This window comes from Osmia bicornis, chromosome 8 (assembly GCF_907164935.1).
Source record: "Osmia bicornis bicornis chromosome 8, iOsmBic2.1, whole genome shotgun sequence".
Taxonomy (NCBI): Eukaryota; Metazoa; Arthropoda; class Insecta; order Hymenoptera; family Megachilidae; genus Osmia; species Osmia bicornis.
The window spans coordinates 4739464-4760432 of NC_060223.1; the positions used below are offsets into that span (position 1 = coordinate 4739464).

General features: G+C 33.4%; 3 protein-coding genes and 2 long non-coding RNA genes across 11 annotated transcripts; 3 read left to right on the forward strand and 2 right to left on the reverse strand.

The window, feature by feature from the left end:
• The first annotated feature begins 5 nt into the window (after positions 1-5).
• Positions 6-3168, forward strand: LOC114877086. The gene is made up of 6 exons (XR_003789502.2): positions 6-86; positions 517-690; positions 818-937; positions 1513-1675; positions 1873-2107; positions 2532-3168. It is a non-coding gene; the product is annotated as an uncharacterized LOC114877086 (long non-coding RNA).
• A 189-nt stretch (positions 3169-3357) lies between these two features.
• LOC114877087 lies at positions 3358-5063 on the forward strand. The gene is made up of 4 exons (XR_003789503.2): positions 3358-3956; positions 4051-4194; positions 4325-4461; positions 4555-5063. It is a non-coding gene; the product is annotated as an uncharacterized LOC114877087 (long non-coding RNA).
• Positions 5064-5127: 64 nt separating this feature from the next.
• Positions 5128-7499, forward strand: LOC114877080. The gene is made up of 5 exons (XM_029189219.2): positions 5128-5532; positions 6327-6558; positions 6632-6796; positions 6864-6973; positions 7053-7499. The coding sequence occupies exons 1-5, from the start codon at positions 5400-5402 to the stop codon at positions 7217-7219; spliced, it is 807 nt and encodes a 268-aa protein (XP_029045052.1). The 5' UTR covers positions 5128-5399; the 3' UTR covers positions 7220-7499.
• On the reverse strand, positions 7359-9815 carry LOC114877079 (CDK5 regulatory subunit-associated protein 3). Its single transcript, XM_029189218.2, has 9 exons — positions 9637-9815; positions 9384-9558; positions 9076-9314; positions 8745-9015; positions 8553-8683; positions 8199-8480; positions 7912-8123; positions 7672-7843; positions 7359-7598 (listed from the first exon to the last, which is right to left on the reverse strand). The coding sequence occupies exons 1-9, from the start codon at positions 9640-9642 to the stop codon at positions 7527-7529; spliced, it is 1560 nt and encodes a 519-aa protein (XP_029045051.1). The 5' UTR covers positions 9643-9815; the 3' UTR covers positions 7359-7526.
• Positions 9816-13886: 4071 nt separating this feature from the next.
• LOC114877113 (ubiquitin thioesterase trabid) lies at positions 13887-20935 on the reverse strand. 7 transcript variants are annotated; one of them, XM_029189280.2, is made up of 9 exons: positions 20412-20503; positions 20106-20287; positions 18209-19260; positions 17839-18120; positions 17423-17624; positions 17012-17289; positions 16704-16933; positions 16192-16627; positions 13887-16109 (listed from the first exon to the last, which is right to left on the reverse strand). In XM_029189280.2, the coding sequence occupies exons 3-9, from the start codon at positions 18928-18930 to the stop codon at positions 16031-16033; spliced, it is 2229 nt and encodes a 742-aa protein (XP_029045113.1). In that variant the 5' UTR covers positions 18931-19260; positions 20106-20287; positions 20412-20503; the 3' UTR covers positions 13887-16030. The 7 variants fall into 7 exon arrangements, with proteins under 7 accessions (XP_029045113.1, XP_046142874.1, XP_029045118.1 ...); XM_046286918.1 differs by having other exon boundaries at positions 19740-20287; XM_029189285.2 differs by having other exon boundaries at positions 13887-15089; positions 19637-20287.
• Between the last annotated feature and the right edge of the window lie 34 nt (positions 20936-20969).

The following is a 20969-nucleotide window of genomic DNA, read 5'->3' on the forward strand; positions in this document are numbered from 1 at the left end:
TTTTACATAAACATGAAATCGCCTGTTTGACGAAGAGTCGTTAAATAATTGATACTCTAAAAAAGTAGTTTATTTGCTGATTATAGGTAAAAAAATATTTATTTCATTTCTTTTATATTTCTCAGATATTTATAAGTTAATTGCGACGGGCTAGCACAAATTGTTATAGCGTTTTCGAATCCATAGAATGAAGTTTCTTCAAATATTAATTTTAAAATTTCAAACAAGCTGTAATATTATTGTTTACATTAAATTAGGCCTGCATAACATTGTTCTTGCTTCAGGAAAACCCAGAAATGATTTAATTCAAAACAAATAAATGATCATTTTCTATTTTAGTAGTTTCTCTGCTGACCGCTACATTGGCGCCAGCGATGCTGTTTCTGCTGCGAATTTTTTAAAATTTTGTAAAAGCGTTTCGTCCCTTAAATTTCAAATCAGGAACGAAATGCTTGGGGTAGAATATCTCCTGTATATTTTAGTGTAAGTAACAAAGAACATTTTTTCTTTTCACAGGATGTGAAGTATTTTAAAGGTACATGAACAATACGCGTTTACGGAGCATGTGGGATCTTTTCAGCAAAGAAAACACATTGTTCAGGGGCACATGATTCTCATTGTCAGCATCATTTTAGCAAATAACTTGAAGATTTCAATGAGTCAAGAGGAGATAATATATTAAATATTAAGGTATTAAAAGGGCGAAGATTTAAATTTATTATCAGTTCTGAGGAAAAGATATCAAAACTCTTTTTAAAATTTTATTTTTAAAATTGATTTCTTTTGTTTCAAATTTTATTTTATATCTCCGTTGCAGGTATATATTACACATTGATAGTGAAACGAAAAGAATCTTTTATACAGATTGAAGGGAACGAGAAAGCGTTGGAAAAGAAGGAAAGTTGCGGCTGTTCTTAACGGCGCCTCGACATTGAAAGTAAATGCATGAAAATTGCATAATTTCATTGGAAACGGTCAACTGATTGTAGCTCAATTATGGTTTACAGTTTTTATGACTTGTACCATAAAAGCCTGTATTCAGTGCAGAGCTCTGCCACCATGTTATATTTTTTAAAACATGGGATTTTTTTCAAAGTGGTAGATGAAGAATTGTAAATTTACATATCATGAAATTACATTAGATTTTGGACATTTCCAAATTAGCCATAAATAAATGAAACAACTTAATACTGTTTTCGCTTATTATAGGGGTAGTTTATTCTCTAAATACAGAAACTCTGAAAAATTTGTCTACACTTGTTCAATTTTCATACTATAATTTTAATATCCCGTTATAGATAAATCTTCACTTCATAAATTTGCATAAAAATTATTTTTATATCTTTTACACTTTTTAAGAAAATCATTTTCAAAATCATCTACTGTTTTGAGGATAGTTTTTACACATAGAATGTAGGTCAAATTTAATATCATTTAATTATTGAGTTATATTTCAAATGATAACGTTACTGGTGAAAGTGTGCAATTGATTTTCCTATAACTTTGCGTTAGAATCCTCCAACCTATTCGAATCGAGGGTAAAATAAGCGCACTTGGTACACCACGCAAAATTACGCTACGATACGCTTGGTTTCACAGGCGATCTACTTTTCAGAGATAACTGGAGTAATTTACATATTTAGATGAACTAAAATCTTTGCCTGCTAGTGAAGAGGTATAGAAATTTTCCTAACGAATTTACTGTAATTTACGTTTAAAATATGTAAACGTAAATAAAATTTGAATTATGAAAAATTAATATTAATAAAAATTAAATATTAATATTAATTATATAATATTAAAAATGAATATTAATAATATTTAATTTTCTACTGAAAGATATGTTTAAAATATTGATTCTAAATTTTTCAGAATAATTATTACACATTTTAATTCAAGAACAAACTTGCAATTTTAATTTGCTTTTGTCCTGATTGCAACGTGGTCAACTTTGTTCTCCAACAAACGACGAACCGTTTTAAATTGTGCAACGTTAAATGAACAGATTGCATGCAATCTAAAACCACACCATCTTCAAAGGGCACTTTCTCACGATGTTCTTTCATGTCTACAAACCTTTAACAGCAATTACGTTGCACGGAATCAGGTATCCACAAAAATCTTAGAAACAGCTAAGAGAAATCAATCTCATAGAAAATCTCAGACTACATTTCATCACATAAAACTATCGTGAAATAATACTTATGTTATATGGATTTAAAGCTTAAAATTTGTAGAAAGTAACTGTGCAATGCTTTTATTAATAATTTTAATATAAATTGATTAATTGTTATAGAACCATCACTGTGTATTACACTGCAATTGATGAAGATTCTTTGATTATCAACTAGTTGGTATTAAGAATATTAATAAAATATTTATATCACAATTTTCTTTATATTTTAAGCTTTAAATTGATGTATCACACGTTTATTTTTGTGATACTTTTATGTCATGAAATTGATATTTTCAAATTAGCCATACATGCAACAATCTAATACTATTTTAACTTATTATTATCTTTCTTTCAGGTCTCGAATTTTGTTACGGAATATTATCGAAGAAGGTGTTAAATAATTTCACTGAAACTGAAATGGATCGTCACGCTCGGCCAAAGAATGGTAAATCTCATTTCACGGATCCATCGATTCCGGGAAGAGTGCTGTAATACAGGAAACGATATACGCAACAGGGACAAAGGATACTTAATGGGGGTGAAATCGTTTGCAATGTTCATTCTTCGACGAGCCATTGTTCTATTTTGTCGCTTATCGGTTGTGCATTAGTGCGATCTTGTAGTTTCTTGTAGGTAAATCTTGTTTCACTCTTGTTCTTCTCTTGTGTGTAAGGAAATTTTGAAATCACTTTTACTTAATGGCATTGTTGCTAGAAAACGAAAGTTTCAAGATAATTATTTATAAAAAGTGGCAAAGACGAGCATTCTTATTGTAGTTTATAAAAAGGCAATGAAACTATGTTAAAAATTTGTTTTAAATGATTAATATTTTACTGTAAAACATTAATGCAATTATATTTTAATTTAAACATAAATTCTATAGTTGCATAACGACTATTTATCTTCTCATTCATTGTCTTCAGATGGTAGATCATTTGTAGCTACTGACATTAATTGCCATTAATTTATGTCAAGTAAACGTAACACAATCAGTAAATTAACACGCTGAATGCCATGGTGAAATTGAAGCTCTAATTATTAAGAATAGAAATAGTTAATTTTCAAATTTCAAATTTAAAGCTTTCTATTTACTATTTTACATTATTTGTACAATATCAATATTATTAAAAATAATGTTCTTCTTTTGTAATTTTCAGTGCCAATCACAGGTGACCCCAATAACATTCAACGTATTAATAATAAGCGTTCGTTATTAATCATATTCATATGGTATATAGTTTCTTTCGATTGCATTTTTAGGACTTCACGGTGTATCAAACATCTGTTACATACAAAGAGTACCGCTAGAATCGAGCCAGCACATCCATTCACTGCGAATACCAGCAAACCAGGTTCTTCTATTTTGCTGCTGCAAGTTGTATCAAGCAGTCGGTTAATAGGTGAATTTACTGTTCTCGATACTTAGCCATTGGCACATGACCGATATTTCAGATTCCAGAGGGAAATTATGTCATGAATGTAGGAAGAACGAAAGCACGTAATATCTCTTCTTTGCTTTGAATTATCAAAAGTTAGAAGAGGATTAGAAGATTAGAATAATCGAGTATTGAAATATTTGAACAGTAGCAATTAGTAAATAGTAAAAAATTAAAATTGATTCCAAATATTATTAATATCACATTAATTTCTCAAGGTAGTAAATGGAAAGTTTAAATTGGAGAATGAAACACTTGCATTCGGAATAATTATAATTACAGCGCGTCCGCTTCACCGTGGCATTTAACGCGTTAAGTATTAATTCTTCAATTGAATCAAGAAGGTATATAAAAACACTCAACGCAGAGAAATGCTTTTTCTCTTTTGTACTAAAATAAGAAGAGAAATTCCAGTTCTGATTATTTTGTCTTTTTAAGAAACTGTGCAGCGTTAAGAGAAATCTGAACGTCGTCATTTACGCCTGTCCTTTACCCTTTGAGCTTTGTCTGAGGAAGACATGAGCCACTTAAAAATCAGGTCGTATCTACAATCAAATTTCATTTTATAGGAACAATGAGAAGGTACTGTCTTTATTGTCTTTTCATCTACAGAGACATATCTAGGAATTAGATGAAAGGTTTTTTCTTATTGAATTAGATTTAATAATATTGTTCATATGAATTAACAATTTGATGAATTATTATTTTACAGCATATATCAACGTTACAACAAAAGCTTTGAGGACTTAAAATTAAAAAAGAGGATTTAAAAATGAATTGGAAACTTGAAAAGTCAGAACTATGATAAATTAATTATTTTAAACAAATTATCCACAACCCAAGTGCCAAGTAATAATTTTATAATAAGTATATTCAACAAATTTCAAATGCCATTAATTTAAGTCAGATAATAATCAAACGCTATTTTTATTCCTCATTTAGTTCAAGAAAAGTTGAAGAAGAAAATCATGCCTTTGGAAATCTAGCCATAAAGATAAGAGATCAAACTGAAATCTCGAGCAACGCGTTAGAAGACGAAGAACAAAAGGTGAATACGTTGCGGACCCTCCCTTCTTCGAGGAAGTCGCCGAAAGTGTAACAGTAGGTTTCTCAGAGCTCCCGGTGGTTCTCCGGATGAAGAGGATCCAGTCTGGGTGTTGTTACTCGACTGCTTCGTGGTAGACTCGAAGGTAGACCCGGGGTCACGAAGGTTCAACAGTACAGTGGATTAAGGATCGTCAAATGAGCTGGTGCATGGTGGAAGAAAGGATCGTAGATGATCCAAGTTTGTCCGATTGGACCAGTCAGTGTTTCTTTCACTCTCCTCTAGTGTTAATAACAAACGTTCTAAATCTCTGATTTTGGAGAACGCTGCATCTTGTTGTTTCAATGATTTATTTAATTTTTATTTAATCAACACTGGAAGAAACGAGAAGAAGAATAGTACATAAGTGAAGAAATTTAAAAATTTTATTGTGCTTTATTTATTTGAAACTCTGATCTTTTTGTGATAAATTTAAATTTCTTGAAATGTTTAATTTAATTTTGTAAGATTAAGAATTTTCTAAATCTTCTTTGAAATGAAGAGGATTATTTTATAAAGCCTTCAAGCCCAAGGAAAATCTTATGAATTCTCTTCTTAAATCGTGATGCGTTCATCAGTAAAACGCAACAATTTTTTTATTCAAGAATTTGCGAATCTGATTGATCTATTGTTGGATATGTTGAGAACGATTCGTAGCTGACGATTCGAAACTCGTTTTTCGTATTTGGGAAAACGTTACTCGATGAATCGTAAAAGGATCAACGTTGCATTGATTCCTCATGGCTTTGATTGGCCACAAATCATAAACCGTTGGAGGATCATCGTCTTTCTGTCTCTTATCACGCTTATAGCACTGCCCTGCTGTGACAGTCGTGGTATGTAATAAAGTTTTATTAATTATTTAAATTTAATTCATCCTATGGTCCATTGCGGACTCAGGGGGTCTTTATAGAGTCCATAGAACCTTCATAGCTTCTTATAGAGTCCTTAGGACCATCATAATATTCTATAGAGACCATAGGACCTTCACAATTATTATAGAGTCTATTGGATCTTCATAATTTTATATAGAGTCCACAGGACCTTCATAGTTTTTTATAGAGTCCATAGAACCTTCATAGTTTCTTATAGAGTTCTCAGAAGCCTTATAGGGTCATCATATAATAGAGACCTCATACCATCTTTATAGACTCCATACAGGTATCATAAAGTCCTTATAAAGGCCTCACAGTTTACACAAAGACCTCATAAAGTCCAAACTAGGCTTTGGATTAAAAGATAAACGATAATAAATGATCTGTGATAATCGAATCTGTTTACCAAAGAAATTCCATTACAAAAGGCATGAAAATGCAATGAGCCATCAAATTACAGCTTCTCAACGCGTTTAAAATATCTTTACTTCTAATGGTCGTTAAGCAACTTGTTTTTTACTGTAATAATTATTGTACGGTACTCTGTAAGCGGAAGTGTGCCTCGCTTTTATAGAACATGGTGCAGCAAGCGTGAAATAAAAGAACGCTCTTGAAAAAAATAGGAGAAAAAGTGCGTTTTCGAGCGCAGTCAGATATTAACAAGTGGACTGAAGAAAATAAATTCTAATGTTAACGATAAAAAGAAATTCATTCGGTAATTTAGTTTTTTATTTATTATAAATTTCAATGTGCAGCTAGGAATACTCCAAGTGCCCAAAGATTGACTGGGAATAAACAAAAGTACAAATTACATAAAAATAGACCACTAATTAATTATGTAGAAGAGGAGTGGGAAAAAGGAAATCTTCAGATAGAAGAAAGTGACAAATCTTGGAATTCAGTATCTATCCAACAGCTGAAGGAAGATATTTACATGAATGAACCTATTTCTGTTAACGTTACACACAATGATACAAAAGAATTATTGTAAGTTTAATATCTTACTTTGTTACATTTAATAGTCTTGTTATATATTTTAAAAATATATATCCTGTTTTAGGATACACAGCGAACAGAATTTATCACATAAGAGGTTTAAACGCGGTGTGATACATCTTTATAACATGATAGTTTGTGCCACTGGATGTAATCCTTTATCTTATAAAGGATATGGATGTTATTGTGGTTTCTTGGGGTCGGGATATGTAATAGATGGAATAGATAGGCAAGACTTCCTTTAATTTATAAAGTTATATAAAATTTATATTTAAATTTTTTATAACTTCTTACAGGTGTTGTAAAATGCACGACTGGTGCTACGATGCTACAGACTGTCCAATGTTCTCAGAATACTTTGTACCATATTATTGGAGATGCTACCATGGTTATAAACCCATATGCGGTTTGTCTGATCTAATTTATATTTCTTATACATTTCTTATTAATCTATATTTATTCAGAAACATATATTATTGCTATAGCTGTTGAACACGGAAACTGGGGAGGATCTGGATCGTGTGCTCAACGATTATGCGAATGTGATCGTTCGTTTGCTGAATGTTTAAGACATTACCCTTGCCCGACGACCAAAGCTATGTGCACATCGTCGCCTTGGAGATTGGTACAAAACCTTTTCATGGTCATGTAATTATCTACATACAAGGTATGATCAAAAAATGGGAAATTAATTTACAATTTGGTAATATTACGTTTATATGCCAAAGATAGCAAGGATGTACATTAATATATATCGTAACATCTGTTGCAACAAAAGGTACAAATTGTAATTAAAATAACATGTCATTTATCTTTATTGCGTTACAAGAGAAGTATATATTGCAATATAAAAAGATGTGTAATAAATATTTTACACAATACGTAATACCGTTTACTCCCTTGTTTTGTAATAAAATCTTATTTACATTGAACATCGTTCTATCTTTAATATTAATTATTTACAAAGCACTTATGCCTCCTGTTAACCGCACAACCCTATTTTTATACTTCTTTGAAATATCTTTCTCTATCTGGAATTAAGAACAAAAATTCAACGGGTAAATATTTCACTAATAAATTCAGTTGATAAATTATGATAGATACCTCTGATTGTAATTCTTTTGTTCTTTGTACGAGCAGCTGTAAGAGGGGTCGAAGAGTGGCAGCTTGTTCCGCAGTAGCTTCCCTTTTCTCTCTTACACTCTTCTGTAGAGCTATCATCTTCTCAACTAAACTTAATTTCTGTTTTAAGGATAAAACCAACACGTCCACGTACCTGTAAATATAAATAATAATTATTTTCTTATGAATAACTCGTACAAATAACACTATTATCTTAATTACCTTGCAGAATGTTTAATATTGTGTAAGTGCTGAACTTTAGTATTTAAAATTTCAGACAAAACAACTTGAACATTATCCAACATATTTTGAGTACTTTCTAGCGTTGAATGTTGTAGACTAGAAGATGAGTCTTGCAACTGACTGAAGCTCAAAAAATTCACATTATCATTTCCTTTAAACTCGTACAAACGTAATTTGAGAAATGCCTCCAGCTATAGAAGAATAACAAAATTTAAACCATAAATCATTAGAAATATCATATGCATACTTCAGTAGTTCAAAAATACCTCAAACAATTGATTAATAAAGTCATCTCTAGTAGCTGGATTATCAAGAACTCTGTACGCTTCGGTACCAGTAGCAGTTCCACCCTCGTGACCAGCTGCTTCTACAACTATACCAGATTCTTCTAAAGATATATTATAATCGATATCTCCAGGTGGTACCTCTTCCACATTTTCATCGCCCCAATCAATGTCACCCTCAGCATCTAAGTTAACATCATCACCAAAATCTATACCTCCGTTTTCTACACCTCTATTTATATCAATTTCTCCAAAATCGATTCCCTAAAATCATTTTGACAATATACCTAAATTATTTAAAACATGATTTAAAATATTTGATAGGTATGTACATACGACATTCTCGATATTTTCGACTTTTTTTTTCTCTGAATCGTTATCATCAAAACTTATATTTAATGGAGGCTCGTTAATCGATAATGGTGGTTCTCCATACATCCATTCGTATGTGGTAGTGTTTCCTTTGTCTGTTTATAATATTAAATATATAATAACTGCGATAACTGGATAATTAACATGCTAACTTACCAATAATATATTTTACCATTGGAACACAACCACCATCGTGCTGTCTGCCAAGAGTATAATTAACAAAGCTGGAATAAAATTCGACAGGTTTTTCTAGAGATTTTATTTTCTTTGCGATCTTTTCATAGATTTCAGGAAGTTCTTTCACTTTTTCTACTAATTCTTGCTTAATTTGTTGACCAGGGACATCTAACTGCTTGCAAAGGGAATTAAATTCTGACCTGGCTACATTTTCTGATTTTTTATAATCTGTTTCCTTTTTCTCCAAGTCCTGTCATGAAATAGATCAAGTTATATGGAATGAAATAATATCTGCCATGTCAATACTTACAACTTGCATTTGTTCTAGTTTCTGAATTTGCTTTTTAGCACTTGGAATTTCATAATTAACATTTCGTATAAGCATCTGAGCAATCTCTGCAAGGTACACATTCTCTTTTTCATATGAACTTAATATGTCTTGCCAGTCTTTCATTCTTTGGGAACCATACCTTCCAAATAAATTTTTCGTATCAGCTTCAGTTTCTTTTAGTATTTCTACTATCTTTAAACAGTGAAAATAATTTATATCTGAAAAATTAATGAAGGAATTAATGTGAATAAAGTAACAAACATAATATATTACAAAATTTGACTTACATGAACCGGATAATAATTTTGCAATGTCTTCATGAACAGGCATATCTTGTATTGCATTGTTAATTTTCTCTCTAATTATTAATATCCTTGCATGCCAATCTTTATTACAATGTCGCCTATTAACTAGCCATTCTAATAATTTTCCAGTGTTGATATCAATAGGTATATTTTGTTCCTAAATAATGCATCATATTAAATAAAACTGTTTAGATATCGTTAATGACATTAACAAATTTTAGTATTTAAAATTTACCTCCATGATGCAAAATTTTACAGCTATTTTACTAAATTTATTTACGTGTTCCCTTTAACAGGTTATAACAGCTGTTACTTTTATTTGAATCATTTTAATTAAATGAGCTTCTCAATTTCGCCGATAGGACGCACAACGGCACCTGTGTCCTGTGTACAATATCAATCATAGTGTCCGTTCGTCTAGTGAAAAAGCACTAAAGGGGAAGGTGCCCCTACCACCGGGTCACGCGCGAGCGCGCAGCCATTATGCCTCGTTCGCATGAGAAATACCTTTCTATTTTAGGAGAAAAGAAATTTTTTCAAATAAATGCTTAGTTGGAGAAGTGAGGCAGTTCATTCCTCAACGAGTAAAATATATTAACCAGCACCATTAAAAACTCGGTTGTCAAAATAATTAATTGCGTTGAGCCTCGGACGGCGAAGGTGGCTCCCTCCGCCCTATAGGATGGTGCACGAAACTGCGAACGCAGACCGTGATTCCATACCAAACCGGAAGCTGCATAAGAGCCTCTCTCTCGCACTGTAACTTCTGTCCTTGCTTAGCCCCATTTCACTCCAACTCCAGGCTCGTCGAATGCCATCCTTGTTGTTTCGTTTACGTCGAGATAGCGCGAAACCGCCCCTCGTTCAAATGCTTCGATTACTTCTTAGCCACGTGCAACAACAGATCATTTTCTATTTTCATTTTCCAGGCTTCGATATATCGATATATTCCAGATATATCGATAGTTGGATCGATTAATCGATATTTTCGATATATCGATAGGTGGATCGATTAATCGATATTTTCGATATATCGATAGTTGGATCGATTAATCGATATTTTCGATATATCGATAGTTGGATCGATTAATCGATATTTTCGATATATCGATAGTTGGATCGATTAATCGATATTTTCGATATATCGATATTTTCGATTAATCGATATTTTCGATATATCGATAGTTGGATCGATTAATCGATATTTTCGATATATCGATATTTTCGATTAATCGATCCAACTATCGATATATCGAAAATATCGATTAATCGATCCAACTTAACCTAACCTAACCCTAACCTAACCTAACCCTAACCTAACCCTAACCTAACCCTAACCTAACCCTAACCTAACCCTAACCTAACCCTAACCTAACCTAATATCGATATATCGAAAATATCGATTAATCGATCCAACTATCGATATATCGAAAATATCGATTAATCGAAAATATCGATATATCGAAAATATCGATATATCGAAAATATCGATATATCGAAAATATCGATATATCGAAAATATCGATTAATCGATCCAACTATCGATATATCGAAAATATCGATTAATCGATCCAACCTAACCTAACCTAACCTAACCCTAACCTAACCTAACCTAACCTTACCCTAACCTAACCCTAACCTAACCTAACCCTAACCTAACCTAACCCTAACCTAACCTAATATCGATATATCGAAAATATCGATTAATCGATCCAACTTAACCTAACCTAACCCTAACCTAACCTAACCCTAACCTAACCCTAACCTAACCCTAACCTAACCTAACCCTAACCTAACCTAACCTAATATCGATATATCGAAAATATCGATTAATCGATCCAACTATCGATATATCGAAAACAATTAATCAATTAATATATTTAAACAATTAATCGAAACTATCGATATATCGAATTTTGAATGCGGTAAGGGTGTTAATGTACGTATGGGATAGAAAAGATAACTTAAATTCCAAAAAAATTTCAGCACATGTAATTAATTATTAATAAATGCAATGATTATAGCACAGTTGTAATAGTTATTCAAAAAGAGACAAATTATCATTAAAAAGAAAAAAGAAAAAAGAAGTTGTGAATCATGGACTTGAACCGTAGACAACTAGATTGCGAGTCAAGCGTTTTACCGCGGAGCTAAGCATTTGTATGTGTTAGTTTGTCATGATTCTCAATGTACGGGGTAACTAACTTTAATTGTTCATATCTTTTAAACAATTAGCCGTCTGCCCCCAAAAGGGGGTATAGGCGTGTTCAGGGCGACGAGCTCTACAATGTGGCAAAGTTTCATTAATAAGTGAGCGGAACACTTGGGTAGTTCCCCTCGTGAGTGTACACTGATTGCCTGTGTGCCAGGCACGAAAGCGTCTTCAGTTGAATGAGAAGATTTTTTACATAAAAGTACATTTAATTCAGTTATTAATAATTGTTTTAAGCCAAATTAAATGACGCTAAGTGATTTCAAAGAATAGTTTTAATGTAAAGGATGATATTATGTAGAATATTTTATTGCAGATGAGTGAAGATACAGTTCGGTTTGAAAGAGGCTGTCACTGACGTAGCACGTGTTTTATTCTGTTTTATTTTATTTAATTTTTCTTTGTTAGTATATACAATATATATCCAGTTAATTTATTTATAATTCACCTAATTCTAACAAATTGAATTAAATGTAGTAAAAAATCTTCTCATGCAACTGAAGACGCTTGTTGAGTAATACACATAAGGTCTCGGAGCCCTTTCTTTAGCGATAGTACCGGTTGCCGTAGGATTTTGTCAGTAGGAATCTGGCAGGATGTATAAGATTTCCCTGTGACAGAAAAAAAACAACAAAAAATATCTGCAATCACTAATTTGAGTAAGTGTAGTAGGCCGAAGCGCGTCAGTCAGTCTTTGGACGTCGAAGAGAGAGGTTGGGGATATGCTCTCATTATCGACCGTAGCGCCATCTATACAAAAGTGGCACAAACTATTTTACAACTTACCGATTGATTTTTTGATAAAGGGAACATTGGCGTTGTCTACCGGCAAATAATGGAAGCTCGGAGGCAACCTACCGACTGCAGCGGAGATGGGTTGATAAGTCGGTAAGCAGTTTCCGCTAATTGCCGGTAGACAGCGCCAATGTTCCCAACTGATAAGTCGTAGAATAGTTTGCGCCATTTTTGTATAGATGGGGAGCGCATCGAATTTTATAAATATTTAATTTTTAATAATTTCTCGGCCTTGTGCTAATTTTTACTGATTTCTAAAAAAAAAAATAGAATCAAAGGAAGGTGTGGGAAACGAGAAAGTTCAAAATTTAGATTTAACACTATTTCTCCAAAAATGTTTGATTATCGACAAATTTATGAACAGAGTGTTTTGGGTATAATTCATTCAGGGGTGTTAGGAACCCCGAAGTACGGGTGACACTCTGCATACCGAGATTATGCATCCGGGGTGTCAGGGACCCCGATGCATCGCTGGCGCTCTCTGCATACCGACCAGATACCCCCCTGCGGCTCGGGGGGGGCTTAGAATACGACCACGGTATCCCCTGCCTGTCGTAAGAGGCGACTAAAAGGGGTCACACAAAACATACAAACATTTACACATGCACACACACACACACACATATACACCGAGGAGAAGGCTTAGACGGAAGGGAAGGAGATTATATTAGAATGATAGTAACGATAAAGATAAAAATAGAAGGAAAGTAAGATTATGTACAAAGAGAAATTTGAAAAAGCGCGGGAGTTTGGGGTTGGCAGAGCGCTGCCAACCCATCTCCCTAGGCGCGTGGCTGATAATTTTCGGTGGGCAACAAGGGGACGGAAAAGTCCCCAAAAGCGCCGACCCCCAAACAAGGGTAAATGTTTACTACTACTACTACCGACCAGATATCATCTTGGGGTGTCAAGGACCCCGAAGCACCTCTCCAATGCCGTAACGAGGGTATGAAGCGCCTGTGGCAAGTGTCTAACTTGCACCTCCCCGTAACCCAATGACAAAAAAATTAAAAATTTTAATGTAACAAGCTGAATTTGACTAAATATACAGTTGCGCCCGTGGCAGGCGCCTTCTTCGCCACGCTCTCGTTGCGGCACTGTTGTAATAATTAACCAAGGGACTTGAACTTACTTTACGTAAGCCTTTGATAGCCTTACGTAATTATCACGAATTAAATTACGTCGAGTTGTATACAACATATATACATACAGTACCGAGCATAGTTGACTTAACTAAATCAACTAAACCTCTTTTATTATTAATAGTTTTGAGAATGTTGATCCCTGAACGCAAATTTGAAAAGAAAATTGCAAATCATGGCATGTAATAAAAATAATAATTAATTTGCTATTTTAAATTACTAATTTAATCATAATAGTATTCCATGTTTCTGCGTTATAGGATTAATCATAAAAGGAATAATTTAATGACATTTTAAAACTGGATTGAAAATTACAATTTAATTAATTCACCACGATACTTCTTATTATGGATTTAATAATGTTGATGATAATAATAATATAATATACAATATAATATAATAATCATAGTAATTATAATAATAATAAATCGTCATTTAGAATTATTGTACATCGATATATTATTTAATATAATCTATTTCATATACTCTATATTAATATAGACTTCTATCTGATTCAATTAAATTCTTAAATCTTTATATCTTTTTTTTTTCATTTGTTTTATCACCTGCCGAGTAAAATCCTGGCAACACGAGCGAGAAACACTTACATTAACAATGGGGAAAAGAAAATACACCACCACAGAGCGTCGTTACAATTTTCTTTCTTTTTTTTACAGATTATTCCGCCGTGCCCGAGAACGCTAAAGTATCAAACAAAATTTTCAAAAAAGAAAAAAAGGAAACAACTATACGTTGTTAAAAGTACAATCCTCTGTAACAGCAATAACACAAGTAAAAAAGGAAAAAGAGAAAAAAAAATGGAGGAAAAAGTACATACAATGCAACAAGATAATAAAACATGGATTTTCTTATATTCTTTACGACACGGCGTTGTATCGTTAAACATTATGGAATTGACTTTGAACGTTCTTCCATTTTCGAACATTGTCGAGCCTTGAAATCACATACACGAGTTGCAATTAGAAAAAAAATAAAAGAAAAACAAAAAGAATAAACGATGGTGCTAAAAAGGACTAGAGAACTATGTTAGAATTAATCAAAACGAAGACTAAAGGTTAAGCGATACCATGTGTAATAACGCGTTCTCGTTAAAAAGAAACGTTATATTTCCCTCTTACGATTTTTTGTACTTTTTTGATTAGGGTTCATTATTTGGCCGAGCTAGTTACCATTAAATCTTTGTCCATCTCGCGAATACGTCGTTTACTATAATAGGCGTAACTCTCTTTTCTTGGTGCTTAAACTGTACTACTACTTCTTGTTTCTTTGTTCTCTCGTATTCGCTTTCTTTTTTTTTTATAAAAGTTCTATTTTACTCCTACGTTCGCAGTGACTACACACCTTGTGTACAATTCATCCGCTTGCACATTTTTGCTTCTCTTTATATATGTATATTTATATATATATAATGCTTTCACTTTCTCGTCACGCGGAGTAAAGTACAATCGGTACTTTGTTAACATTAAACGTATATCGGAAGCGGTCACAGAAAGAAAGAAAAACACAAAGCTCCATCACCTGTCAGAGAAAAGTGTCGTTGTAATTCAGCTTTGTCTGGATCTCACTTTTAACGCTAATTAATAGCAGCTTAACAAGTATTGAAAAAAAAAAAAAAAAAATGATTACAGAATCCTTCTTGACCCTTAATTACTTATCTTTATAAGAATCACATGATCTGTATCAGACAAAAAGTACCACTGACGCTCCTATTAATCTTCTTAGAATTTATATTTTAGACGAGCAAATAATTTTTCTCACATTTAACAAACGAGAATCCTTTTGTCCTTAATTTCTTCTATGATATAACACAGTATATTACATAAATCTTCGTGTAGCGTTTTGAAGAAACAAATTCGATTGCCAATGTTTTTTTCTTACACAGAATTTGTTTCATCGAATTTCATCTTTCTTTGTCACTATCTCTGTACATCGTTGAAGATTTGAAATCCCCCAGTGACAATGATTCATACCATATTTTCAACAATGTTTAATAACTTTCTCATTATAAACAAATTAAAAAATTAATTACATATTCTCTTGTGATATAATACAATTTTTTACAGAGCAAACGATTTAAAAGAGCGCTCTTGTTTGCCGTAACGAAATTCTATTCGTTAATATTGCTGATTTCATAGCCCCATGATTATACCCAATAAACGATAATAAATGAACATAGAAAATATTTATAAAAATTAATAAACATTCGATATAATTAATAGTACGAATCGAGAAGAGATTTTAAACGTTCAGTGGTTTCAATATTAATATACAAAAAATCGTGCAGAAATAATACATTGCCAATAGATGTATGTATCCTGATATCCGCACACTTCTCTTTTCTTTTCTGTTATTCTCAGAAAATTGTGGATCTTCGAAATCTTGTATTCCGAATGGTTTTAAGGAAATTATGGAGAAAAGTCTTCTCGGCTGAATTTAGTAACTTAATCAATTGCACCTCGTTATTCGTCTTCCGTATCACCGTCACTACTGTAATCTTGTAAAATAGCTGGTCTCAAAAAGGGTGCATTGTTGGTTTGACTGTAACCAGCATAGAACATTGAACCATACGCGTAACATTAAGGAAGTAGAATTTAAAAAAAAGAAATGATATCTTACTTACGCGAGTCTTCGATAATGATTTAACCATTCTTCCAACATTTGTGCTACCAATAAAGGTCTTTTATGTAATTTTTGTTGCGCAACAAGAATGCCACCTTCGGTTCTACACACGTCAAGCCATTCATTTAAAATAGATTCTTCCCGGCCCACTTCATCCGGGCTCAAAAAATGTATTGGCAAAAGTTTATGTTCTCGGTCCATCAACGGCATAAATGTAGTCTGCATTTGTATTTGTAATTGTTGAAGTGGACTATTGCCACCACCTATGCCTACACCGCCGTGAGATGAAAGAGGCGGTATTCTGGACGATGCATAAGGTTCGATGGGAACTAAAGCTGTAAAGTGGCCACGAGTATAACCTAAAGCAATAGGCGATCGAATACAAAACGAAGGTTCCCATAAAAGTGGAAGATAAACACCTTCAAATCTTGCATAACCTGGATGAGAAATATTCTATTTAGTTACACGATAAATGAATAAAATAATTTTATGTTCTAAATAGGGAATACATACCTATATCTTCACCACGAAAACTTTTAACATATTTTACCCCATAAACAATAATAGGTCGTCTTAAAATGTGGGCAAGAGCAAATACGTGTAATTGTTCCAAAGCGCTCCCTGGCTGAGCAGCCGTTGCTAATAAGCTCTCCCAATCTTCTTGCCATTGAGTTTCTTCTAATGTAAAATCTAACATTCTAGCTGCTTGTGATGCTTCATATTCTCTCCACCGAGAATAAAAACTGTAATAATGAAAGGTTGGTTAATAAAGAAACATATGAAAGAAATAAAAGAATGATTTAATTGTAAAGATTACTTACAATTGGCCAGCTTGTTGCAAAGAATCAGCAAGAGCTCTTCTTAAAGCATTATCTCGATCGAAAACGCCCCAAGTAGCTTGCATTGCTGAATCTAATAAACAATCTCCAGCAGATCTATTCCAAAGTGCGTGTAAACGACTTCCTAAACGTTCAGTAATTTCTAAAGACCAATTTAATGCTGGAGGTTCTCCGCCACCACCTTCTAACTGCTGTTGAGCTTCTTTATCTAATAATTCTTCCAACATTTGCTCTTGTACTATGCTTGGTAAATCTTCAACCTAACAATTCATTTTGCAATTTTGTACATGAATGTGTTTATCTTACTTAAACTATATCTATTAAATGAGTATTTTATAACAAACCCTAACATCCCATAATACCCGAAAGAAAGAATTATAATGTTATAGTAACCTCAGCAGGCAAAGCAAATGTAGCTACATCAGTGACAAAATAACATGGGAAAGAACCCTTGCGCAACCGGATACTATTAGTAACGTGTCTGCGTATCTGAGCAGCCAAATCAGGTGCAACGTAACTCGGTACTCTTTTTATTCCAGAACCAGAGCCTTCGATTTGTGATAATAATGTTGCTAGTATATCCTCCCTTTGAAATCTGTCAAAAGCATGACAAATTGAATAAGGAACAGTTCAAAGATATTATATCTCTCGGTAATAGTTCATTTATTATGGTAGATACGTATTGAACAAGTATGAAACATTGCCAAAAAAAAAATATATATATATATGTATATACATTTATACAATTATATAAAATCAGCTAAAATAGATTTAAAGAAATCCATTGTTAAAAATTACTTCTCACTGACCTAATAGCTAAATGTACTAATGTATGTCCAACATCAAAAGCGCTACTTCTATTTAGAAGCAGAACTTCTGAATGTGTCAATTGACGAGCAGGATCACCACCACTTGCCAAATAAGCTTCGACAGGTGCATTGTCACCTTCCACAATGCCAAGACACGCATTTAACCAGCACCAATCAGTATGACGCCTTAACTGTTTTAGTCTACGCTCATAGTCACAATTATTTGGGGATTGAGGAGTTGATAAACTGTCATTTCTGCTATCAGGATATCTATTTGAACTCCTACAATATAAGAAAACTTATGATACATCCGAATAACAATTTATCAACTAATATTTAGATTATACGAAGCAACAAAATATATATTTACCTTCGTCCTACGGCAACATTATCATCTCTTTGAGTCTGGTGAATATAAGGTGCATGAGGCGGGGAAGGTAAAGCGCGTTGACTATGATCTCTCTCTGGACTTGGCAAAATAACACCCACATTGTTTGAACTTTTATCTCTCCTATCTTTCTCCTTCGGATTACCGCACATCACACACTTTGTAGCTTTCGGCCAATTTTCATAAGTACACACAAGACAGGACCACTTTTCAGGATGTAAATTAGCTTGTAGATTATAGTATCTTTCTGGATGTAAGTTTATCGGAGTAGGATTAGATCCTGAATTTGGTGGCGGATCCCCTAGCCTTAGGGGTGCTAGATGTTCGTGTAAATTTGAGGCTATAGAGTTTATCGACTGATTAAGACCACTAGACTTTTTGTTTCCACACTGAACACAACGTGTGGCATTTTGATAGTTGAGATAGGTACACATCGCGCAAGACCACTTTCCCAATGGTACATTTTGACTATAGTTCTGAGAACCAAGATTATAAGAATCCGTTGGACTTAAATGAGTTACTGGACCAGACGCCACATTCGATCCAGACCTCTGCGGACTTGGATCTCTTAAACGGAAAATATCTTCCCCTAATAAAGGTTTGGCACCTCTGCACATCGTGCATTTCAATGATGAAGGCCAATTTTCGTATGTACAATATTCACAAGTCCATTTTGATTCTTCTTCTTCAAGCCTGTTACTCATTTTCTTTATATGGCCCTTTATCTTGTAAATTCTATTGTCTCTAATGCATAGACAATTGTAACGTTGATATCGTGTTTAAATATGTTTTCAATCCATAAACTTGGCGTCAGAAATTATATTAAACATCTGATAAATTGATATTGCATGTATTAGCAAAATTTTGCATATTTTTTTATCATACAATATGGAGGAAAAGTAATTTCCATAGATATCAATGATATTATACGCTTGTCATTTAATAAGGTGTTCATGTCATGTATTAAACATGTTAATCGAATATAAAAAAATAAAAGCTGTCACAAGAATGCGAATATAGACAGCTACCAAAATCTGGAAAGAAAAAAAGAAAATGTATAACTGATATGCTTAAAATACGGCTAATATGTAATATAAATAAATATATGTATCCTTAATCAAAAGTAAATAATAATCAACTTTATTAATTCATATAATAATTTAGTAGCCTTAACAAAGGATTTACATATGCAAAATAATATATAAAGTAAAGAAAAATAAACTCGTTGAAAGTGGCAATTTATTTACATAAAATAGATTCGAATCACATACAAATAACATACATGTAAAAATCATGACAGGGCGAACGGACGTTTTCGAAGAAGCCTGATATTGAATTCCTCGATAAGATTAAGCGTTTGAAAAGCAAAACGCGGTAAACTCTAATTGGAAGTTTTAAAATGTGACTGACCTCTGGTGCTTTTATGTCGTATAAGCGTCGCGTCAAGAAGAAATGTAGGTAGAATTTACGGGTAGAAAAGCTTATACACGTGGTAGATCGAAATTGGGGCTACCTGGCAAAAGTCGAGCCTGGTGTCCCGAAAGTTGCTGTCACGCGCGAATAAACTCCATCGAAGAAGTACTATGCGTATCGGTCGACCGCTGGGAAAGTGAGTTGAAGACAGACGTGGATCAGAGGTATCACGCACTACGGCACTACAGCAGCCCACTTTAATCGCATTCAACAAGAGAAAAGGTTAAAAACACAAACGCATAATAGATTTTTTCGCGAAGACGAAAGCACGCGCCTTCAATCCTCGCGTTAGAATCGGAGTAATCTTCTTCCCCACCGAGGAAGACCCGAGGCACGTCACTCGTCGAACGGGTGAAACGCAACGAGCGAAACGAAACAAGAAACCTTTCTCTACACACTCACTCACTCCTTAAAAACAAACACGCTATCTTCTTTCTGGCTGCACTTTGCGCCTTCTTCCTTTCTACGAATCAAAGGCAGTCATGATGTTTTCCTTCGTACTTGCATGCAAAGCTGCGAACTTCGCTAAGAAAATAGGTTTTGACAATCATCCGCAAACAGATGTCAGTGTTACCAACGTCATTTCATCTGTAAAAAGTCGCCATTTCGTGTAGTTAGGTGACGCGATCCTCTGACGCGCTCCATAACTACAATTAACTCATCTCCATTCAATTAACATCCTCTTAATAATAATTACAATGTTCATACTAACGATTTTCTCATCCCAACGATGAAAATTGATGAATAATCGCGAACGTTTCGTGTATGGTTACACTGATCGTATCATATCCGCTTCCGGTTTTTAAGATGCACTGTGAACTTCTCTTTCTTTTGCCCTTGACACTTTAATACTAATTGCGAGCTATTTAACTACTTCTGATATTCGAAAACAATAAATTGATCAGAGATTGAATCTCGTTGAAGATGATGCTCTATCCACGTGATTAAAATATATAAAATATTCACATTTCCACTGTTTGTTCAAAGAACGTACATGGGAAACTATTTTTTATTTATAAATATCTTGGGCCAAGTGCCAAATGGGACCTAGCCTAGACATCTATCCTTGACATTTAATTGAGTAAGACTCACCCTGTACAAAATGCGATACGGAAGAAAAGAATTTTTACTTGTAAAAATTTACCTACCCTACTGATAATAAAAATATGATGTTTTTTTCCAGATATCGTCTGCTATGTAACCAATGACGTCACAGTGAATCAGCTGGAAGTTACTAACGTAGTGGTATATTGAAATACCTAACAATTTT